This window comes from Diceros bicornis, chromosome 4 (assembly GCF_020826845.1).
Source record: "Diceros bicornis minor isolate mBicDic1 chromosome 4, mDicBic1.mat.cur, whole genome shotgun sequence".
In the NCBI taxonomy this organism is placed as follows: Eukaryota; Metazoa; Chordata; class Mammalia; order Perissodactyla; family Rhinocerotidae; genus Diceros; species Diceros bicornis.
Genome location: NC_080743.1, coordinates 35,111,565 through 35,137,232, shown reverse-complemented (window position 1 = coordinate 35,137,232; position 25,668 = coordinate 35,111,565). Strand labels below are relative to the sequence as shown.

Genomic DNA, 25,668 nt, shown 5'->3' with positions numbered 1-25,668 from the left:
GAAGGAGAATAATTTTGAACTTGGAATTTAATACTCACAAGGTATCAGTCAAGAATGAGGGTAAAATATATCTTCAGAAAGAAATACTGAATTTTCTCTGAACAATACATGACTAAGCCGACTAAAACAATTTAACGTAAAAGTCTTACACAAAAAAGACCAAGATGCTTAGTTATAGACATCTAAGAATTGGAGCTTTTCATGAAAGAACATAAAAAATGTTCCTGAAGAAAACAGTGTAACTACAACGCTGCTTTCACGGGCTCCTGACACATTATGGCATAACTGGAGGAAACGTAAGGCTTTACTGCTATTATCTGGTGCCATGTTTCCTCTCTCACAAAGTCAGTTGATGTTTTTCTTATTTTCTCTGACTTTAATCAAGCAAGCAAGGATAGGTTTACTACATTTGTGAGCAAAAAGAAAACCCATGCTCAATTTCCTGAAAGTATGAATCACCACACACAAGTAGAGCAGCCAGCCTGCTGGTCTAGTGGTTAAGATTCGTTGCTCTCACCACCAAGGCCTAGGTTTATTTCCTGGACAGAGAACCACACCACTTGTCTGTCAGTTGTCATACTGTGGCAGCTGTGTGTTGCTGTGATGCTGAGAGTTATGCCACCGGCATTTCAAATACTAGCAGGGTCACCCATGGTGGACAGGTTTCAGCAGAGCTTCTAGACTAAGACAGACTAGGAAGAAGGACCTGGCCACCCACTTCTGAAAAAATTGGCCATGAAAACCCTATGAATAGCAGCGGAGCACTGTCTGACATAGCACTGGAAAGTGAGAGGATGGTGCAAAAAAGACAGGCAGGGTTCCGCTCTGCTCTACAAAGGATCGCTAGGACTCAGAATCGACTCATCAGCACTATCAACAACAGCAAAACATGTAGAGACACTGTTATACTAAGTCATTGTGCCTTAATTTGCAGTGAGACTTATAATTATTTTACTGATATATTATGGATCAATTTTAGAGAGATAGTATTTGTATATCATCACAAAAGTGAAAAGGTATGGTTAGATTGCTCCTAAATAGAATGAAACACATTTCTTAAAAATATGTAACAAGAGCATAGTGAGCTCAAGTTTTACTCTTAAAAAAAAAGGCCTAGAGCTTAAGATTTATTGCTTTGTGGTAAATTCTGAAAAGATAAGTAACACAACAGACTATTGCATCCCCTTCTATTCTTAGGAGGAAAATATGTGGCTGTAAAATCAAGTTAAACCATCATTACATGAAGTGCTTATCCCCATGAACAGCTAATGCATTACATGGTTCAGATGATTACAAACTAAACTCACTAAAAAGGTAAAATAAAATTAAAAATAAAAAATCACCATCAACACAAATATCAAACTGTCACCAATGTCTAGAACAGAGCCTACGTTCAGGACTGGTCTTAGTGTGATCTCTTAATCACTCCAGTTATATAGCTAAATGATGAAATATTATCTACCACCCCTTGTTTTAAAAGAAGACTCTCTAAGAAGGGAAAGTATTTCATGTGGTAGAATTCATAACTATTTATACATTACTGAGACAGCAGGCACATTATTAAGAATAAGCTACTACAGCTGGCCCTCAAAGAGACAAAACCCATTTCAGGAATCTTGATGTAACCTGACTGAAACTGTCAACTGTTACTTTCATTGACACTTCTAATAAAAAATAATGCTAAAAGACAACATGAGCTTTTAAATAACTGAAAAATTTAAATCATATATACTTGTCAGAATGCTACTTAGAAAAAGCTATTCTTTCTACTGAAACTTCAAACTTTTGGTAGCTGTAAATGAGTTACACTTCAACTACAAGTGAATTTCTGCAGATGCTATGATTACATTGGGAAGCAGGTCTTCAAACTACATTAGGATGAACTGGACATACAATCTGAGAAAATTGCTTACTAATTTATCCCCAAACACACTAACCTAAAGCAAATGTTGAATCACGAAGGTAAGGAGGTAAGTCATTCACAGTACTGCCGGCCACAAGCTTGTCAAAGACATATATTCCTATTTATCCTGATATTTCTCCCAGGCATGGGCTAGTGACTTCAAAGTTTGAACAGCTGCTGTTTGAGAGGCACCACGGTCTTCCTCATGGCTTGCATGCTAGCAACCCGCAAGCCGAGGCTATTTAGCAGCTGCCTAGGGGCTACAGAGAGCTGTCCTGCAACTCCCTCCGCCATCCTCGTAGGTGAAGACGTAAAGGACGAGAGCTGGGGTCCAGACTTTTGATACGGTTGCTGACTCCTATTTGCTGTGATTAAAATCAGAAATACCAGGAATAAAAATCTAGTGCTCTGCCTCTCTGGACATATTTCATTTTGCAAATAAAATATCAATTTTACTTTCTTCAGGTACTTCCCACAAAGCAATTCACATATGCCTTGCTTTCTATCTAATCTTTAAAGTCATTTTACCAATTCGCTTGTGAAAAAATTGGACATTTTTCACTTTGTCAGAGATGCAGACCCACAACTGTATTCACAAAACAATGAAAGATCATATAAAAAATAAGCAAACTATTAAAAAAATAAGGGAAATTCTATTTTTGATAATACAAATAACTCATGTAAGTAACTCTTCAGCTCTTAGGCTCCACCAAGAATGCTTATAAACAATCTGATAATACACGGTAATGATTTAACAACAAAACTGAAGTATTCTAAAATGTCAGAATGCACTTTTAATTCAACTGTCCTAAATGGTCTACACTGAATAAGAGATATATCAAAATGTTACATACATTAAAACACAACTAAAAATTCAATTTCCATATATGGATGCTTCAAAAAGCAAATTCATCAATAATGTCACAGTTACTTTTCATCACTAAAATGGTATACAGCAGATGATTAACTAAATATTTATTGAATTGAACCTGTGGAACTATTTTTTAGTTACTTATGTTGTTTTCAAATAGAACAATTGTTCTTAAACTTTTGGGAAGTATCGAACCTTTTGACCTCTCCCTAGAAAAACGTATAGTCAGAATTTTGCAAACTTCAGGGTGAACAGCACCAAGTTAAGAACTCCCAATACAGAATCACACGCCTTCATGTAATTTACCTTAATTGTGTACTACTCAAATGGACAACATATTAGTTAGCCTCACCCAGGCTTCAGAGCCAACTGAAATAGAATTTCAAGAAAAGAAAAACATTTAGCAACTTCTGATTAACCTGGTTCGTTTAGAAGGGTTCACTTCTTCAACTCTTAAAAACTATAATAAATCTGTGCTAATTTTTTGACAAATCATTAATAATTCATTACTAATTTTGTTTATGAATATTAAAATTTGCTAATCAGGCTTACAAACGTCATCAACAGAAGGACAAAGCAAAATAACTTTATTAACATTGTTGAACACTAGGAAGAAAATGGAAGGGGACCAGGTCAGTACCATTGGCCAGGGATGTGGAATACTGTTCAGAGCCTGTCATGTAGGACCATACTGACTTAGACACCCGACTGAATGAATCCACCCACTGGTAGAAGTTACACACAGGCACACCAAGAAAAGAACAATATCAATTTTACTCCCTTTCTTAAAAAAAGGTTCATGACAGTAGTCTGACCAATTTAAGTAGAGAGGTAGAAAAGCAAATGCCACTTTAAAATCATTTCTATTACTCTAATAGTCATGCTTTTTTTCGTTTACAGCTATAGTAGATTAAAATGCAACCTCTGCAAAAAATTACCCTGACACTTTTAGAAACATAAACATTCTGATTATTGTGGGAATAAATAAAATTACAGTAAGAAAAATCATCTAGGAATGTGTTAGTATACACATTTTTTAAATCACTTTAAATGTGTTTTCATCACTTTAAATTTACATAGTAGGCACTGTAGAATTCAAAGATGTATAAACAAAGCCCCTATTCTAAGGGGGCTCTTAGAATGGAAAAATGCAACAGAAGTGTATAAAGATGATAAATGATAATACCCTTATGCCCATAGCCCTAAAAAAAAGCTTTCATTTATTCTATGTGCGCTCTTAAAAATATACCGCTCGTGTAAAAATTGTATTTTGTGTCCAAAATCAAGCTATGAATTCACTACAACTTTAATAAGTAACAAGATAAAAAAATAACCTCTTCCAGTTCCCACAGGATTTGATCGCTGTAAATCGAATCAAACAAAACCCCAATCAAAACTCCAAAGAGAGGTAACAAAATCGAACTTTACAAGGAAAAGGAAGGTGTGTTTTTTGATCACAGCTTCATTCTTATTCTTTGCAAAGAATATTGATCTTAAATATCACTTGTTTTATAAAATACAATCCTTTGTTGCTTCTATGTTGTAGATTTTATGAAGAAATTAAAACGTCAAGTCCCTATGGTTGACAAAGGCAGCCAGTATTCTTTCAAGCTGTTTCTCACCGCACATAGTAGTTCTAATCAATGTGGTCAAAGAGCCATGACTATTCATAACTGATTTAATCAAAGTAATGTTTTAATGAAGTACAACAAAGAGCTGAGGACTTGAATTTTGGTTTCTTTTTCCGCCAAATGTGAAAGCTATGACATCTAGCAAATTTGACAGTTTACTAAAAGCATATTCTGAAATTGTTACATATGTTTCAGGCTTTCTAAATTTTAGCATATTGACTGGGCCGTATTCTGAAATGTCAAAAGAAAGTTGTCATTTATTTCAAATGAATTCAGCAAATCCTCAGTGGTGGCCTAATTACATATTTTGCACTGTGCTAGCAGTTGATCAGGGCTCCAACAAAATACAAACAAATATGGAAGAAAAGGAACCATTTCTGCACACTTCCTGGGAAACTGAAACACGTATTTCACTTTCCATTCTATCTCAGAACGTAATGTCAAAGAATGCAACCAAGACCAGAGAAGGTAGCCAGGGAGAAATTTCAGCAGGAAAAAAGTATAGGCGAGTTATTTTCAATTAAAAAGCCTACGTCCCCTGCTGGTTAACTACAGCACACCGCACAAAGTTTATTGTGATGACAACTGTTTCTAAAAAGCAAAAATCTTTTCTTACCCTCTGTCTTCCCTTCAGTCAGTATCTTCTAATCCTCAAGCTATGATCAACTCTATTTAGTATGTTTTAGCTTTAAAATAAACAAGGTGACTCTAAAATAACAAGGTGATCACAGGTCTTTGAAAACTAGCAGACTGAAGTCTAGGCCCCAGGTGTCCTCCGTCACGCTTCTGACTCCGGGAAGAGGAAAGCCCACCTTCGGACAGTGTTTACCGCACTGGAAGCCGCTAAGAGCAGGAGCACTGACCCAGGACGAGGTGCAAGAAGAGAGCGAACGCACCACGGGGCCCCAGCGGGGTCGCCGCGCCAGATGCCACCCCGCCAGCAGCATATGGGACGGCGGGGATTGCTCCCGGCCCCTCCGAGAGCGCGGCGCCGGCGGCGCGGGCCTGGCGGCGGAGGCGAGGCCAGCACCGCCGGGACGACAGGGCTGGCCGGCCGGCGGGCCCGCCCGACGTCTTTCCTCCCCGCGGCGGAGGCGCACGTGGGGCTCGAGGCCGCAGGGCCTCCAGGGGCGGCCGGAGGACAGGGCGGCAGGTGAGGGAAAGGCCAGCGGCTTCTCCCCGGGGACGGGCCCCGGAGGCCGCAGGCCGGGGCGGGGGAGGAAAGCCCCCGGAGCAGAGGCATGGGCGCCCGGGAGCCCGAGGCACCGGCACCGCGGACGGGGTGGAGGAGGGCAGGGCCACTCAGGCGCGGCGGGAGGCGGCAGCGTTGGGGACAGTAAGACCTCGGATGGGGGGCCCCGAGGGACGCTCCCCGGCGCGGTCCCCCAGCTCACCGTGCCTCCGTCCTTAATGATGATCTTCTTGGCCAGCATGATACTGCGGTTCGCGGCCCGTTTCTTCTTCTTCCCCTGGGTCATTTTACCATCCTCGATTCCTGGCGCTGCTGCAGCCACTCCCGGGGCGGCCGGCCCCAGCGGCGAGTGCCGTCCCGCCGCTACTGCCGGGCCGAGCCGCTCGGGGCGCCCGCCGCCATCTTGAGGGCCCGGCCTGCCTCCGGCGGCGCGTCACATCGTGCGATCGGCCGACGAGCCCGCCCCGCCCCGCCCCGCCCCGCCCACGTGACGCCGCCCCGCCCGCTCCGTCGCTCAGCCGCTCCGCAGTCGCCGCGCGGGAATGGAAGCTCGGGGGAAGTCGGCAGCTTTGCGGCGCTCGCCTGGCCGCCGGTAGAGCCCTGTGCTCTCAGTTCTCCAGCTCGCTTAATCCTCCCGACGACAACCCTGGGCAGTGGGGACCCTTAGAGTGGCCCTTCTCAGATGAAGAATTGTAAGTTTCTGAAAGCTACCTACTCATGGAAATACGTCTCATAAATGGTTGCACTGGCGTTCTAACCAGGCGTCCTCAGCTGTTAGGGCTATCTCCAGCTGTGTTCTAACCGAGACGGAAACCGAGGGGAACAGTTAAAATAGTTTTCCAGAAATAGTGGGTAACTAAGGGGTGAAGACAAACTGGTTTTACAGAAATAACCTTTTGTCCTTCTGGCTCAGGGCCCCCCAAAGCTCAACTGGAGCATGCCAGTTTCCAGCAGCTCCCTAGTCGCAGGGCCTTTTCTTTATTCCCTGCGGGTGAAAACTTACATAACCCATGTCACACTTTGTAGCCCACTACCTGTTTTATCATATTGTTTAAAAATCAATCTAATGGGGGGGAAATTGCTAGAAAGCACAATTGACGTAAGTGGAATATGGACTGCAGATTAAAGTATCACGATGTTGAATTTGATTTTGATTACTGTGTTATATAATATCCTTTTCCTTAAGTATACAGTGGTCTTAAGGAGTGAAGGGATATGATGCATGCTACCTACTCTCTCAAATGGTTAAGAAATAACATGTATGTATATGTGAGGAGGGGGTAAGAGAGTGACAAAGCAAAATGGCAAGATGTTAAAAAACAGTGAATTTGGGTATGGTGATTTTAGGCTATGTTCACAAACTCAATGATATTCATCTCTGGAAGAGGCAGAGTCTAATTCCCCTCCCCTTGAGTGTGAGTTGGGCTTAATGACTCTTTTCTATCTAATAGGGTATAGTGGAAGTGGCAGCATTGACTTCAGAGGGTAGGTCATAAAAGGCACCAGTTTCCTGCTAGCTTTTTCACTCACTCTGGGCCCAAGTCTGGGGAAGACAGCTGCCATGTCATGAGGACACTCAAGCAGCCTGTGGAGAGGTCCAGGTGTCCTGGAACTGAGGCCTCCTACCAACAGATATGTGAGTGAGTCATCTTGGAAGCAGATCGTCCAGTCCTGGTCAAGCCTTTAGCTGACTGCACCCCCTGCCGACATCCTGACTGCAGCTTCAGGGGACCCTGAGCTAGGACCTCCCAGCTTAGCCACTCCTGGTTTCCTGACTCTCAGAAACTGTAAGATAAAAAGTACTTGTTTTAAGCCACTAAGCTTTGGGGTAATTTGTTACACAGCTTTAGATAACCAATTAATTTTAAGTAATAATTATAAAAATTAATAATTAATTTTACCACAGGGTAAAAGGAATGTGTCCTTTGTACTATTCTTTTTTTTTGTAGCTTTTCTGTAAGTTTGAAGTTATTTCAAAATAAAATGTTAAAAAATAAATTTGAATTTCCTGTTTCTTCTATTTTCATAACTGACTAGAAAGGGAAAACTAACCAACTTCTATGGAAGAGAAAGCCATTTTAGCCTGATAGATACTTTAAGTTAAATTTTCCTATCAATAAGTCCAGTTATCATTTGTTTAAAGATATTCTCTTGCTGAAACATTTAATTGAACTCCAACTTGAAGCTCTTTAGAGAAAGTAATATAAGATAGATTTTTATAACTAAATCCCCAGGAGTTTGTTTTGGATGGATGTAGAAGGTTGGTAAGATCATTTATTGTGTGGTTACTCTGACTTTTCAAAGCCCCTCAAAATCATACTTCATCCACCTGCACCAACTTTATCATCCTTAAGAACTGATTATTGTTCAGTCATTCAAAAATATTTATTGAGCACTTATAAGTGTTTGTCACTGTTTTTCTAGACACTGGGGATACATCAGTAAAGAGATGGTATTTATCTGCATAGAGCTTAATTATACAGTTACAGAACAAACACAAAAGGAAGATAATTGCAGATTGTGGTAAGTGCTGTTGGAAATAATGTATAATAACAAATTTAACACATATTGAATGTCCAGAATGTCCTAGGCTTTGTGCTAGAAGAGCTGCAATAGTAAATGAGAGATCAGTCTTGTTCTAACAGACTTATTGTGTATATACTTGTGACTTGGGGTTGTGAAGATTCACAAACTTTACATTAAGAGATTGATATGTCAATTAGGGTTCTTTGGTTACAGTCAACAGAAAGTAGCATTGGCTAACATAAGCAAAAGGGAATGATTTGGAAGGATATTAGGAGTTCTCGAAATTAATGAGAAGGCCAAGAATCAGGCTTGGAAACAAGCAAGAACCAAGGTTTAGAAAGTTCATGAGAACACTTCATGAGGCACCTTGGAAGAAGGCAGAGATCCCTTGGAGAAAAGGGTGAGAAGTTGAAGCTAAATATTGCTAGAGAAACAAGATTGTATCGCAGAATCTAAACCCCAACATTCACCATTTATTAAAGAAACTGCACTTCACTTTACTAACAGAAGAGGGCCTTCTTTAACTGTGAAACTGAGTGAGTCACATCTCTTTACCCCTCCCTTTCATAGAACCACCTGTTCCTGCTGATCCAAGAAAATCCTAGATATTTTACTAGGAACAGAAAAGCCACCAAAAACCCATACAAGGCTACTATAAAAAGAAAACAGAAAATGAAGATTTTTCAATTAATAGAAAATACTACCCTCTAGAAACTATGAAACAGGAAAAACTACATACAACATTCGAATGTTAACTAAATATCATTAAGCAATTGCATATGCAAAAGGATGCAACAAATAAAAAGTTTAAAACAATAGGAAGATGTGAAATGAGAGTTGATCAAACTCAAGCAATATACTGAAAAAATAAAATCATCTAAAAAATGAAAACTAAATTACAGAGTTCCTAAGAGAGAACAGATACAAATGAAAGTAAGAAACATGGAGAGAGGAATAAATTAGCTATGAGAACAAAAAAAGAGAAAAAAAGGATCAGAGAGAAAATGATATGAAAAAAATTATCTGGGCCTCCAGGCAAAAACCAACAACAAACAAACAAAATTAACATTTCCAAAGGGGAAAAAAAATCAAGTGCCAAACTTCTTGACAATAACAGCAAGCGATACAACAATGGAGCAACATTTTCAAAAAAACTCAAGAAAGTGTGAGCCAAGGATTTTATATCTAGTCATGCTGTACTTAAAGTATCTAGGCTCTAGAAGAAATTTTAAACATGCCAAAACTTGAGAAATATTACACTTACAAGCCCTCCTTGAGTACTTTACTAGAAGAGCTTCATCCAGCCAAGAGTTAATTGGGGAGGCTTCAGCTCAAGTACTGGTGGAGAACATTAAATATATTTTAAATATATTTAATTTTATAACAAAGTCAGGGTCTAGGGTAAGAAAATAGTATGTAAATGTTATATGTTCTAATCAGAAATAATGCAACTAAAAAATAGGAGAAGATGGGAGAAATGAGTAGAATAAGTCCATTGGTTGTCACAAAGGCAATTAAATGTGAATCAAAGAACATCATTTAAAGATGCTAAACTAAATAGTAGAGGCTTAGACAAGCCAAAAGGGGGCTCTAAGACCATTGTGTAAAATGTTATCAGTATAAATGTAACCACTAGAACATACAAACCTTTCTAAACCAAAAAGAAATTTTAAAAACAAAGAACACAGTCCACATAGTGAAAGAAACAGTAAATATAGCAATATACATAATTGTTTATTTTTCAAAAAGAAACAGGAAAAATAAACTAGAAACTAATGACAATAATTACCTATAGGAGGTGGTTAGGAATGGGGTGGAGGGATAGGCATGACAGCTAGACCTCGCTGAGTATACTTTTTATAGTTTTAACTTTGAACCATGTAAATGCCTCACATACTCCAAAACAAAAAATTTCAAGTAAATTCTAAAATTGAATACAAACAAAAACAAATTACCTCATTATATCACACGAATAACATAACCAGGTAAAGAGTGATTTCCATTAACTTTTGAACACTGTACTCTGACTATACATCCTTAGTGGGCTATTATTCTAAGGACAGAGAACTGCAAAGAAATCTCAAATTTTATTCAGTATGTTTACCATTAGTAATATTGGTACTGTAGTGCTGAAACATATACCATATAATAAAACATATAAGCAAATATATTAATGTTACTTGGAACCAGTATTTTCACTGTAAGAGAAAAGAGGCAAATATAAGAAAAAATCTTGTAATGCTAAAATTTAATAAATATCGATCTGAGTTCATGAACTTTTAAAAAATCTATTTTCTAGCTCTGTCCAATGAAATGTCCTAGAAGCAAATGGAGTCCAAATTCCATTCTCCTGAAAAGAAAAGGGCTCCTTGGAGAAATAACTGATATTCTAGGTTTGGGACAGGACAAGTACAAGGTAAGCCCAGGACTTGTGCCTGAAGCAAAGATGACCTCTAAGACCAATGCAGTCAAGTCTAAAAGGCACTCAGGAGCTAGCTTGCAGTGACTTCCACTGGCTCCTGGCTCACAAATGAACAAAAAAGAACTGTGACTGTAATTGACTATAATACATTGAATAATTTGAAGACATGGTGCTATTTAAAAAGAGAGGGGGCATTGGGAAAAAGAGAGGGAAAATAATCTTCTTTTAAAAATAGAATATAAGCTAATAAATGTAGAAGAAAATCAGAGAATTAAAAAATTTTAAATCATCATTTTGCACCTCAACGTAATAAATGATTCAGTTAAGAATCATCAATTGATGCTAAAGCCATTCAATGCAAGGCTGTTGGGAAAAAGAATATTCCCATGGTGCCAAAACATTACCCTAGAGATTAGTAATTACTAAGGGGAAGAAATGACCTTTACAATGGAAAGATCTGGTAGTCACCATTTTAACCAAAATGATTATCATCAAGAGTGAGACAATCTAGAATTATGTCTTCTAATGTGATACAATATAAAATCTACAAGATCACCTATGAAATATTCTTTCTAAAAACATTTAACCTGAAGCTAATGAAAGCTATAGACTTGACTTCCAGTTCAAAGGAAATGCAAAGAATGAAGGGAACAAGTCAAAGGATATCAGATCAAGGATAGAAGCCAAGTGACTTAGATTCTTCAAAAAGTCACATCCTGGAAAAAAAGCCATGAGGTGCAGGGAAAAATCTTCTAGACTAAGAGAGACAATCAAATATGAAATATGAACCTCAATTGAATCCTGGTTCAAAAACAGAACAACTGTAAAAAGTCATTTTTGAGGCAATTGGAAATAACTAAATATGAACTTAGATGATATAATCAAATTAATTTAAATTTTCTTAAGTGTGATAACTATTAATTAGGAAAATGTCCTTATTTTTAGGATTTACAAGCTAAATTATTTAGTAAAGTCTTGTGATACAGCTTGTACGGCAAAATGTTAATAGTTGAATTTAGGCAGAGGGTAAGTGGGTATACCATTCTTTCAACTTTTATGTATGTTTAAAATTTTTCAAAATGAAAAGCCGGAGAACATTTAAATTAAAAAAAAAAAAACAAATGTCTTTAACAATGCTTACTTTGTGAGTGCAGGGAGATAACCCATGAATTTTTCAAAGCTGAGCTCGCACAATCTGTCATACCATTGACTGAAGCCATTAAAATGGCAATAAATTATAAAAACAAAATATTCAAAACAAAAACAAACCTGGTCTATAAGGTAAATGGAGACAAATAATAATAAGTTATGGAAATTTGGGGCATTATACATATAACATCCAAAGTAAGCTTCAGGTTTTAAAATTCTAGAATTCACAGCAATATTTTGAAACAGTCATAAAATGAAACGAACTCACCTCTGTCATGATTTTCTGTAATCCTATCATTACCCAAGAAATATTACTCTACCTTTGCTATAATATTTAGAAAATCTGTTGAAGCAGCTTGCATATATTAGAAAAAGCACTCAGTATTATAATTTTTAATTGCTGTATTTACTATCCAAGCAGAATAAAATAAAATGGAACATGATAAAACTTTAGCTTAAAGGAGAAAACTTAAACCCTCAATTATTAGAAATCGTATTTTTGTATATGAAGTGTCTTTAAAAGAGCAAACAGGGCTAGCCCAGTGGTGTAGTGGTTAGGTTCCCATGCTCCACTTCGGCGGCCCAGGGTTTGCAGGTTCAGATCCCGGGCCCTGACCTATACCACTCATCAAGCCATGCTGTGGTGGCGTGCCATATACAAAGCAGAGGAAGACTGGCAAAGATGTTAGCTCAGGGACAGTCTTCCTCACCGCAAAAGAAAAAAAGAGCCAACACATAAACACACACACACATTCACAGATTTTGTTAAAAGTACACGTGAAGTCTGATTTAGCACGTTTAACTAAGCCTCTTAAACACACTACATTTAAAATACATTTTAACAAGAGTGGATTTTCAGATGATTACCCCAAAACACTATAACAACTTTCATTATTCTTTTAAACCTTCAATGAGTTCTACTTAAAAAAGGATGGAAGTGTATATCTGGAGTAAACTCTTTATTTCCAAAGGAAGACCATGTTTGTTTTTAAAGAAGTTATTTTAACATATTAGAAATCCTAAATGAATAAATGTAAATACATGCATAAATGAAGAAAACTGATTAGATCCAATGGAGGACTGATACTTAACCCTAGTAAAAGATGACTAGAAATGTGGACCTATCAATCAACAGTGAAGCCCCACTGTGAGCCACAGTAACAACTGACATCAGTTTTATTCTATTAACTCTTCCTTATAATAGTGATGGTTAATGGTAATTTAAAATTAGCTCAAAATTGTATGTTAATATACAGCATATAAAAGGTTTATAAATTAATTTTAAATTTATTGTTCTTTAAAATATTCCAGCATTTAATAAAGTTATCATTAAACATCAGAACTGAAAACTAACTGAATACAATATATGCTACTTAGCACTATATCTGATTATAAACATGTTTTTCTACCCTTGAGTCATATATTCAGAATCATTTGACAAAATTTCTGAAATTAAAAATGACGACGTAGGGGCTGGCCTGGTGGCATAGCGGTTAAGTGCTCGCGCTCCGCTTCAGCGGCCCAGGGTTTGCAGGTTCGGATCCCGGGCGTGCACTGATGCACTGCTTGTCAAGCCATGCTGTGGCAGCGTCCCATATAAAGTAGAGGAAGATGGGCACGGATGTTAGCCCAGGGCCAGTCTTCCTCAGCAAAAAGAGGATTGGCATTGGGTGTTAGCTCAGAGCTAATCTTCCTCTCACACACACACACAAAAGACAATGTATGAATTAAAAGTCTCTATAAACAATTGTCATTGTTTGTGTCATCCTCATCAGTTCATATGTGTATAGAGATGAATGGTCACTGTGTAGTAGGGAATTTGGCCTTACTCTAAAAAAAGTTCTGGCCTACATCTTTAGGAGGTCCCTGTGATAGGAGTGTCTTTGTTATTCATGTGGGCCCCTCAGACCACACCTGATAATTTATGCTAACAAGATGACTCACGATGGGCCCCTGGAGCCTTATGTCAGTGTCAGCCAGTTCTCCAGGGAGGGACAGGGCTGGTGTGTTAGTTCAACCATGTGGGCAAAGAATCAATCAATCATGCCAAGTAATGAAGCTTCAATAAAAATCTGGACAACAAAGCATGGGTGACTTTCCTCGTTGGCAATATTTTGTGTGTACTATCATACATTGTGGCCAGAGTAGATAACACTGTCCGTGACTCCACAGGGAGTGGACAACTGGGAAGGACAACAGGAGTTTGGACCCCTCCTCGACTCGGCCCTATGTGTATCTTCCTTTGGCTGGTTCTAATTTGTATCCTTTCTCTGTAATAAATGTGATTGTGAATATAATAGCTTTCAGTGAGTTCTATCTAGTGAATTATTAAACCTGAAGGTGAATTTGGGAAACCTCTGAATTTTCAGTCACCATGACATTTTCTACTATAGTAGAATTTCAAATCTTTGGGATTCGAAGGCAATTTATTTCCTCTTTGCTATTTTCTTTTCTGGAGTTTGTATGTAATCAATCCTGCTTTGAAGGAATTCTCTTTTTAAGAACAGTAAGAAAGACTATTATGATTACTAATGCTGGTCATTATCTGACTCTGTTGAACGGCAGTAGCATCTATAACATTTTGATTATGAGGTGGATTTGCATATCACTGGGATTCAAGGATTGTGATATACTTTCAACAAAAGAAGTATTCCAATACAAAAAGAATTGAAAGATTTTCAGTTAGTGCTTTTCACAAGAAGATACCAAAGTATACATTAAAAAAATACCGTATGATTTCCTTCATTAAGTAGTAGATAATAACAACAATAAACAAACACATAGGGACAGAGATTGGATTGGTGGTTACCAGAGGGGAAGCGGGGAGGGAGGAGGGTGAAAGGGATAATTCGGTACATGTGTGTGGTGATGGGTTGTAATTAGTATTTTGGTGGTGAACATGATGTAGTCCATGCAGAAATAGAAGTACAATGATGTACACCTGAAATTTTTACAATGTTATAAACCAATGTTACTGCAATAAACAAAAAATTAAAAATAAAAAAATAAAAAAATAAAAAATAAAAAAAAATGCTGATATCGGGCCGGCCTCGTGGCTTAGCGGTTAAGTGCGCGCGCTCCAGTACTGGCGGCCCGGGTTCGGATCCCAGGCTCGCACCGACGCACCACTTCTCTGGCCATGCTGAGGCCGCATCCCACATACAGCAACTAGAAGGATGTGCAGCTATGACATACAACTATCTACTGGGGCTTTGGGGGAAAAATAAATAAATAAAATTAAAAAAAAATGCTGATATTTCAGTGATCTTTTAAAACAAAGCATTTTGTACAAAGTTATTTCAGTAATAGAAGTGGGAATAAAATTCTTTATATTGCAAATCATTTGCTCTCTATGCATTGAACTGATAGTCACAATAGAAACAATTATCTTCAAATTTTGAAGAAAATATATACCAATTACTGTAATTATTTAACCTTGAGGGTAGTAAAGAGATTATTTAAAACAAAAAATATTTTAGTCTGTCATCATCATACAGGTAGAGAAATTATAACTAGTTTAAATAAAACCCAGTCTTTCATGCTAGAGCACAGGCTAGAAAAAAGGAAGGAAGATCACATGTGATAAAGGTAACTAGAGAGATAGGGAAAAGATCAGTGACTCATTTATGATATATAGAGAGGAGACTAATTCATGGTTAAGTCACACAGGTGAATCGGGAAACAAGAAAATACAGGAAGAAATTTACATAATTAGGAAAATAATCTATTTCCATAAACCTACTAAATAGATAATAACTGGATACCAAAAGATGACAAAGAGAAATTTATCAATTAAAAGCCATTTAACGAAAGACCAATTTATACATTCTTTTGAATTATGTCCATAAAAAACTTAAATATACAAATCACATTCCCAAACCCAAAAGAATCTTTCTAAACAAATGAAATACACAGACATATATAGACAAATTCAGAATCCAAATCATTAAAAAATATTTTAAAAAATCACAGTAAATTAGATCTTATAATATGAAATAAAACAAAAAAATGACAGTTATATACAACTGTTAGTTTCAAAAGCTCAATGATGAAGCAATGGTGCCATAATTTATTTAAATAAGTACTGATTACTAATGCTTATATAATATACCTATTTTAATATCCTGTTAGATTTAAAGAGCAAACGTTGAAACAATCAAAAACTGAATTATAGTTATTCTCACAATATCTTAATTTTGCCCATGTGTCCAAAGTTATGAATTACAGTAATATCCTCCAGAAAAGTCAGGTATTTGGTAAAGCAAGGCACATAGGACCAGATTTTAGTAAAGGTGCTTTTTCTTTGGTCCTATAATTACTTTAAATATGCTACATATCCAGGAGATTCTTAAGATGACTCTCAATACAGCATAAATAACTTTTATAAACCTCTTCTTATGTAAACATACATCCACATGTAATTAAATATTATAACAATGAAAGTGTAAATAAAATGAGTGATGCTAAACTATTTTTAAAAACAAAACAAAACTTAGTTGAATGACTATACAATGACATTTTAAAAGTCTATACAATGATATTTTAAAAGTCTAATAATTTGATATGTAGGAAAAGTGTATCAATTCTTAAAAATAGTCAGTATTACACTAAGTCTACTGAGCACAAAGTCAATTAGCTTCCTTTCAGATTCTGTCTTCTTAGAATCTAGTTTAAATATCAAACTACCTTTCCTTCTATGAAATTGTGACATTCAATATAAATTGATGTAAACATTTAAGTTTTGCATCTTTACACCACATTTTCCACCATAAAAGTAGCCTACAACTTCTCTAAAATCACCAAGAATTTATAACATTACTTTGTGAAACATGTACATGTTGCATTTCAAACTTTTCTTCCCAAATACCATATTCTTAATTTTTAATAGAACTATCAATTGGCACTATTCTCCCATGAATTTGCACATTTTTATAATGAACAAAGCAGTTGAGAGATAAGCAAATTTTAAAAAGTGTAAGGATTTAAATAATCAAGGAGTCATCATTATAAAACATTGATACCATAAGGCTTTTAGAGGTCATCAAAACACACAATACACACACAAGAAAATGGCATTATCTTTATATATGACATGATCTAGGATACAGGTCCACCTTCTCAAATATGATTATTTCTTGATGAATTAAAAATTATAAACTACACAACCCCATCTCTAATAACATTTTCAAACCTACTAGAAAAGCAAAATATAAACTATGCCTGTCTAATAAAAGTTTGCTTTGAAAATATACTTTAGATTACTTTGTCCTTTCCCACAACTCTTGATTATATTTTTATAAACTTTGTTGGGAATCTTGAAAATTGTGTTATTTTGGACACCTGAAAATATTACTGTAACTAACATGTCTGATGTCCAATAATTTGTATCATTTTTTGAAGTGTTAAAATACAGACAGACTAAACCTGAATTAACAATTAATTGTAAATGCACACACACTGAATTAACACACAAGTACCCAACTAGTACTTCAATGTGGGCTGAACATGAATCTTTATATTCAGTCTTAAATCCTGTGCATTTGCAAGATTTACATTCCACTTAGCAGTAGGTAATAAGATGTAAGTCTGAATGTTGTTATAGTCTAAAACACCATGCTCAAAAATGTGGTAAAGTTATTAAACTTGACTTTAAAAGGTGGTCACTGAAAATTGTGTCAGGCTTCCAGAAAGTTGGCTTGGTGCCAATTTGGAATCACCAGCAAATTCATTTAAAATATTTTGTAAGTTTAAACACTTTTAAACTCTAGATGGACTAGATTAGGCCTGTGTCCTGTAGGGAGTAGGTTTGCACAGCTAGTTCTAAGTAGCCAAGAGTCCCCAACAGTTTGTATCATAGTATTTTTTGAGCCAAATTCTGCTTAACAAAATTCATTAGAACTATATAAAAATACTTATTTTGTACAGTTTTTACACTATTAGAACAGGAGACTTTTAAAAATATATAAAGTAAGAATGAAAAAAAGTAAAATACTTCTTATACACAATAGGTAATTCTGTCTCTAGTCAATAATTAAATTAAACCCATATTCCAGTTTTAGAAGGTATTTTTGCCCGTTAATTCATTTTCTCATCTCTTTTATATTTTCTCTCCCTGGAACCAATTTATTAAATAACTTATGTAATTTGCAACCTCAACTCTAGTGCTAATCAAAACGGAAAAGAACCACTATTTTAAAGCAAAGCGATGGCTCCTTTCCAGCAGCTTCTGCAGGGCCACAGAAAGGGAACTCAGAATTTAGCTACCTTCCCAGACATGTGATGAGAGAATTCCTGGGGATGGTGAGTTTATGAGAAGCCTAAAAACTTCTTCTGAGCAGCCTTGAATTTATAGTTATAGTGCCACTTAAAATAATGTAATATCACGGCAATCTGGAATGTCTCCAAGAAAAGTCATTTTGGTCTCAATTCATTGACGTGTCCTACTATTCTTTTGTTGGTTGTTTTTGTCAACAGTTGTAGATTAAAGGAAATTTTTACAGATCAATGCGTGAAATATTTATTTAAAAATGTTCTAGTTGTATACCGTATATGCTTTGTAGTTCAAAATTCTCCAAATGGAGATATTAGACAATAATAATAATTTTGTTTTAAATTATTAAATGAGTAATCCCTTTAAATTACGTTTTAAAACTTTAATGGCAATTAACATAGAAATTTAATTTAAATAATATAAGGATTTATCTGATTTATACAGAAAAGAAATGCAATTAAGAGATTAAGGACAAAACTCCATTATTGCAAAAGTCACTGGCTACTACTATCTAGCACAGGAGCAACTGGATTGCTTTCAGCAGTTTCAAAGCACTAAAGATCTTAAAATGTAGATGGAGAAATAGATGTATTTCTCTACACTAAATTTAAACATGAATTTTATTCTCTGAGAAATCAGACCCAGAACGTTACTTTATCAATTTTTATGTAGTTGAATAAAATTTAGCAATCCTTTGTTTAGTAATCTTTTGTATAAATATAAAAATCTCAGATACATGAAAATGTTTTTCAAATCATACTTCTATTTCTTCACAGCTTTATAGGTAATTATAATTTTCAAACTTTGAATATTCCATGTGATTTATCTGTACAGAAAGAGTAAGATAAAAACATTTAATAAGATTAAATAGATCTAATTTGCAAAAATTGATATCTGACATTTGTGTGCTCTTGCAAAGAGTGCATAGGACATTTCTGCAGCAATCAAAAAGGTAAAATCTTTTTAAACTCAGATTTCAAGTTTCCTCCGATAATTATTCTAATCCCTGGAAATACTTTCAAGTTTTGATCTCTAGATGCAATAGGTATTTTGTTACATATACATATATTTTATCCTTAAACTTTTATATTTTCAAACCGTTTGAACAATATGATCACATTCAGCATAATGATATCTTCTTAGAATTTGTAGAAGTCCTCTGTGCAAGATTTATGTTGAGATTCTTAGTGCACCATTGTGAAAAACCAGTTAAAGATATATATGACTATGCTTTAGTGGGATTTCCTGCAGGTTTGGGATCATAACCATATAGGAAAGTAGCTGTTATTACAAGGATGGCTCCAAGGAAAAAAACACTAAATAGGTGAAGAAAAAATGAAAAAGAGAAAATTAGATAAAATAAAAACAAGTTATTTCTATTTCTTTACTATAAAAACAATTATAATTTGGGAAAAAATATTCCAGTAATATGGCTAACAAATACTGAGTACTTACTACATTCCAGGTGTTCAGCTAAGTGTTTTACAAGCATTACATCATTTAGTTCTCACAACAACCCTCTGAAGAAGTACTAGTATTGTCCTCATTTTTTTATATATGAGGAAATTGAGGTTTAGAGAGTTTTAAGTAACTTGCTTAAATTTCCACAACTTTAAGTGGAAGATGAGATTCAAACCAGGTATGTTTTGCTCTAGAGCTAAGCCTGCACTTTCATCCACTGCACTATATTGTCTCCCAAAGCAGAAATGTTGTAAATGTTGTATTTCACCTCAATATGTCTTTTGCTTGCAATACATTGAATAATAAAAGATCTCAATTTTTTAAATACTTGAAAATATAAAGGGAAAATTGCATTATTTTCAAAGCAAAGTAAAGTTCAGTTTAAAATCCAAAGTAGTAGCAAGCAAAACTGAGGACCAATTTTTATAGGATGCTTTACAAAAGGAATTACATTAAATGTGGGGAGACTTGGTTTCTTTTATCTATCCACAGATATAATATACCTTACTATAAACTGGAAATGAACTTAAACTGGTACTGGAACTTAAACTGGATGTAAACTGGAATACCCATCTTAACTTTAAACATGCACATTCTTCAAAGTGCTGTTACAGGAACATGAATTAGTCTTGGTTTTGAAGTTTCCATTAACAGTTCAAAGTCACTTTCCTGCTTTAAAAAAAACATTTGTTCTATAAAGGAAAAAGATCACTAATCCTTATTATGACATAAAGGGGCCTTCCTAATGTGGTCCCTCCAACCTCACCTCTCACACTCCACCCCACCCAATCTGTAATTCAGCCACTCCATTCAGTGAACATAACGTGCCTTTCAGGACAGTGTACATGCTATTCCTCTGCCTGCAATGCCCTTTCTCCCAAGAAAATTGCTTATTCATAACAACTCAGGTCTAATGTGTCCAAGACTCACTCCCCTAGGCAGAATTACTCTATGATAACACTCATCACACTATATTAAAAAATGCATTATTTACATGTCTGCTCCCCTGCTCAAACATGTGCTCCTCAATCATCATTATACCCCCAGTGCCTAACATATATAAGGTGCTCAATCATTATCTGTTGTGATAAATATCTAGTTTTGACTTGATGCAAACGGACAACTTTTCAAAAGCCTTGGATGTAGGCATACATGTAAGATTAAGATAACATAAAACTTCCTATAATGTATCTTCAAGAAAATTACTACCATAGGAATATTTGGTAATTATTTAGGCTTTGGATAAGCTTCTGACTGAAAACTTTGTCAGTCATTACGACCTTTTCTTAGCTTTCCGGAACTCCGGAATTGCATAGAATCACATGCTTATCTGAAAAGTTGTCTGATCCAACTTCCTACCCACTGTAGGAATCCATTCTATGATATCTCTAACAGGATCTACCTGAATACCTAGTAATGTCAGGAAATCCCTGCTTCTCAAGCCAGCTGTTTTTATATGGGTCTGAGAGAACAAATTTTGTTAGGGAAAAAACTATCAGAATTTAATGATTATTTCAAGTATTTGAGCCCCTTCTTTCGAATGGAAATACTTGTGTATAAACTTCGACTGCTGCATTGATCGTACTGCTATAATTTATTTACTTATATGTGTGTCTCTCTAATCGTGACTTCCTTGAAGACAGGAAACCATGTCTTATTCATGCATTCCTGTTCTCCCAGGATCTAGTACAGTGACAGGTAAACACATAGTGGACACAAATTTTTGATAAATGAATAAGGAAGCCTAAATGCAAGGATGGTAATACCAATAAGCAAAATAATGAGCACAGGAAAAATAGGAAAGGGAATATTGGTGATATGATATCAGTAGAGATGTCTGGCAGTCAGTTGAAAATGGGGTTCTAGAAATTGGGACTTATCTTCATACAGAGGACACATAAGACATGGCAGTGGATAAAGAAGAACAAGAGTGTGAGTGATGACTGACAGTTAACCAAAGGAACAATCAATGAGAAAGGCAGGTACGGGGTACTACTTCTGACAAACCAAAAATCAGTTTCAGGAGGTGAAATGGGGAATAACAAAGGAAAATATATTATTACATTTGGAATTTAGGTCATTGGATTTTTTGCTTAAAAGATGTTTATCACGAAAGTAAGAATACATAAAGATAGAGGGCTTAGTTATCTATTTTAGGAAACATAATCCATCTCCTCCATCTGTCTTGGTGTCCTACACATATTCTCAAAATGCTCATTCATTCATTCAATAACAACAGTATCATTGTCCTTTCTCTTTTTATCTTCATTCCAACACACCTTACATGCTCCCTCAGAAACATGGACTTACATGCAGGTGTATCTTACTGATATTTAAACTACTACTCTTTAGTCCCTCTATTGGTTTACTTTTTCATTTACTTGTTTATTTTCTGCATGATTCAAAGATTTAAAGTTAACACCCTTGGCCTTATATGAGGTTTTATTTTTTGAAAAAGGTATGGCTTTTTAAGTGTACCCTGAAAATGTACAAGTTCCAAACATTCTCAAATACTATTCATGCACATAGTTTCCCCATTTAATGAATAGGGAATAAAGCATCATTAAAACATAGATGCTAATTGTTAGGCTAGTCTCACTAGCTAAGTAATTCATCCCTATACCAAGCTAAAAACAGAAATACTTTTAAATTAATGCCTGAGAAAAATTACAGATCTCAACATCATGTCCCAGACCTGTCCAAGTTGCTAGAGAAGAATCAAACCATCAATGTCCAATATAGAAATATAAAGAGTATATATTTTTCTACTGCCAAATTTCATTCATAATCCTATCTCACTAACTCTCAATAATGCAAATGAATTTTACTAGCTGTATTAAAATAAGGTCTTGAATATTCATTTAACAAACATACTGAGTACCTATTACGTACCAAGCTCTGGCCTTGTTTACTTATCAGATGGTGATAAGTTTTCTGAAGAAAGGAGGAAAGAAAGTTGGAATGGTGAGGGGTGTTCTTTGACTTGGAGAGGTCTCTTGATAAAGTGACACTTGAGCCAACACCTGAGGATGTGAGGGAGTATGCCATGTGAATATGTAAGGGATGAGTATTCCAAGACTAAAGGGCAAGTCAAAGCATATAGCAAAGACGTTACTGTAGCTTAAAAAAAAAAATGAACAAGAGGAAAGTAATATCAGATGAGGATAGAAAGGTAGTTGAGGGCCAAATCAAATGGGCCATTGATGACGACAACTTTTGAGTGACACGGGAAGCAATTAGAGGGTTTCTGAGCAGAGTAGTGATATGATCTGATTTACACTGAAAAGAATCATTCTGGTTGCTGAGTGGAGAAAATTGGGGGGCACGGGTGAAGAGAAGAAGCAAGGAGACAAGTCAGGAGACTATTGCCTTAATCTTGATGATAAATGAGGGTGCTTTGGACCAGGATGGTAGTAGTAGAGGTTGTGACAAATGGTCAGATTTTGGAGATACTAAAAAGGAAGAGTTGACAGGATTTGTTTCAATTAGAATGACATGTGAGAGAAAAGAGAAACTGATGACCTTCTTACTTCACTCAGAAAATAAAAAATTTCCATACATTTTAACTTCTTTTTGTAAATCTATCTATATCCATATCTATAGAATCTGCCCTCTCTTAGGTTACTGTGGATAAACTGTGCTCCTAAGTCAAGGGCAAGTTTTGTTTAAGCATCTGGAAGAATGAGGTGCTGCCACTTGCTAAATTGGGAAACCCTGACAGGGACGGGAAATGAGTTATCTAGTAGACATTTAAGTGAAAATGTCAAATAGGCAATTAGATATACAAGCCTGAAATTCAAATTTAAATTTGAGTGTTATTAGCACATAGATGGTGTTTAAAGCCATGAGAATAGAGATCACCCTGGGAGTGAGTGCAGACAAAAGAGGTCCAAGGACATATCTTTGGGAAATTCCAAAGTTTAGAGGATGAGAAGATGAGAAGGGGGGTGAAGATGGAGGAAAACCAAGAATGGTAACTTGAAATCCATTAAAATACAATCTCCTTACTCTGGGATTATAAATTAATAAGTGTTAAAAAAAATAATAGGACTTTTAATACCATCTGTAATGGATATTCATTATACTTCATGCTTCCTGACTGTCTCCTTCCTTGGCATCCATGATACTACACAGTCCTGAGTCTCCTGCCTCACTCATCATTCCTTTTGCAATTCTTTTCCAAACTACTCTTCTTCCTGCCACCACCTAAGAGAATTTTCTCATGAGCCACCTTCTCTATATAAACTATCCTCTTCACGAATGTCATCCACTCTCCTAGCTTTAGCTATATAAATTCTGCATTTACAAAGTCATTATATAACTTAGGATTTTATATGACTTATTAACTTTTTTTTAATATGATTTTTAACTTTGGGGGAAAAAAAACCATTCAGATCTACTGGGAAAATTCTGGCCAGCCAAATTTGTATAAAAAACTTTCCAGTGGAAGATTTTCTTTCATGCATTTAATTTGAAATATCCTTTAAAAGATAGTTAAATGGATCTTTTACTATATTTCCATGATTCTTCAAAAGTTATAATAGAACAAAATTTTTCAGATCAGGTCTCATGAAGAATTCATAGTTTTCTTATATACTTTTGGAAATTTAAAGAAATAGAAAAGAATATATTACCTGGTTGGCACAAAATCTTGTAGCCAAAAATAGGATATCAGTGTTGATAATATTATGGATAAAGAGGTTGCAAATCCCTTTAAAATATTATCGGCATACTTAATAACAGCAGCTATTACAAGACCTCCAAGTGCCTGCAAAAGTTTTACAAGATTATTTTAAAAAACAAACATATATAAAACTGCTTTTCAAAACAATCTCATTACTCAGTGAAGCTTTAGGCTTTTGGCCTATAAATTTAATCCCATTATAGGAAGTGATTTTTATTAAACATCTCTTATAATCAATAGACTTCTAGGTTTTGTGAAATAGCCCTCATTTCAAAAGGTATCTGATAAAGTAACCACCAGCATAATCTGCAGTTGTTATAATGGAGTTTGACTATCTTACAAATAAAACATCCATCCTCATCCAATTTAGTAATTAAACATCTCTTGTTCAGACAAATGCGGTCACTTTGATTAGTGAAATATTTTTACTTTTGAGTGAAAAATAAAGTGTACTTTGAAAGTTACTTTACTAGCCTTTCAATAGCCTCCTAACTTGGATTTCTTCCTTTAGTTTCTCCCCATTCTAATCCACCTTCCATTGCTGTCAGATTACTCTTCCTAAAGCACTTTTTTTTCCTAAAGCATAATTTTAATCATTTTCTTTCTTTAAGAGTGTAGAAAGAACTTTCTACCAAATCGCTCTCAAGTTCCAAATTGTGGTTACTTAAATAATGAGGTTTTACCATACCTCCTAGTTAAATTTTCTATAAACCCTACTTACCAGCTCCCAAATCTGGGTTACCCACCTTAACAACTTTCACTGCACCTCTTCAAATGACAGAAGCTTTATTAGAGAAAGTCATGAATTATGTCAGTTTAGCTCACTACAATTGATGTTTGAGGCCAATATTTTTTGGCAATGTTCTCACTCATCTATTTACTCCCTGTTGAATCCCTCATACCAACAGTACCAAACCCTTTTTATTTTACTCAAGTCTGTAGCCCCTTCTTAAGGGAAGAGGGCTTCCCTCCTTGACAGGATAAAAGCCATTATACATAGACTTTCCTGACTTACCCTATCTCTACTTCAAATTTTCTCTGAAATTTCACTTATCCTTGTCTTCTTTTCTCCTATCTTAAAAACAGAAGTATCCTTCCTGTTTTCGAAACACAACTATCCTTTGCTACTGTCACCCGTCTTCCCTAAGGGACCTTGTTCCTTACAGCTTCAAATACTTCTAGAGAAAGGCTTTGTGAGGGCAGTGACTTATATTTTCATTTTTATATCCTCCCGGGTACTGAATAAGCATTTTTTGAAGATGAAATTAATCAACGCTTGAACAATTTCAAGTTATAAACTGAGGTAATTTGACAGGAATATTCTAATATGTAACTACAATATGAGGCTATAAACTGTTACAGATTTAAATATCTAGATCTGCCTCTTGAGCCTTATGAGGCTGACCACAGACTTCCTGTACAATGATAAGAATTGTAGAAAAGTGAAAAGTTATTTTCCTTCAGCTTCAACTCTTTAAGTCTTAAATTTGCATTTTCATTATGTTAAATTTAAATACCACAAAGTTCATTCACGACCCCTTTTCAAAATAAGTTTTCA

At 35.8% G+C, this 25,668-nt stretch overlaps 2 protein-coding genes across 7 annotated transcripts in view; both read right to left on the bottom strand.

The window, feature by feature from the left end:
• The window catches only part of MFSD14A (major facilitator superfamily domain containing 14A), a 38,179-nt gene extending 32,200 nt beyond the window's left edge, over nt 1-5,979 (bottom strand). Inside the window, exon 1 of one of the 2 annotated variants that reach the window (XM_058538626.1) lies at nt 5,800-5,979. In XM_058538626.1, the coding sequence (XP_058394609.1) occupies nt 5,800-5,883 (84 nt within the window). In that variant the 5' untranslated portion in view covers nt 5,884-5,979. The remainder of the gene's footprint in view (nt 1-5,799) is intronic. The other variant, XM_058538625.1, reaches the window with a different exon arrangement.
• Nucleotides 5,980-15,463: 9,484 nt separating this feature from the next.
• The window catches only part of SLC35A3 (solute carrier family 35 member A3), a 43,891-nt gene continuing 33,686 nt past the window's right edge, over nt 15,464-25,668 (bottom strand). For 4 of the 5 annotated variants that reach the window (XM_058538620.1, XM_058538619.1, XM_058538618.1 and 1 more), the window contains 2 exons: nt 24,061-24,194; nt 15,464-19,281 (listed from right to left, as the gene is read on the bottom strand). In XM_058538620.1, the coding sequence (XP_058394603.1) occupies nt 19,191-19,281; nt 24,061-24,194 (225 nt within the window). In that variant the 3' untranslated portion in view covers nt 15,464-19,190. Of the gene's footprint in view, nt 19,282-24,060; nt 24,195-25,668 lie in introns of those variants that run through there. The other variant, XM_058538622.1, reaches the window with a different exon arrangement.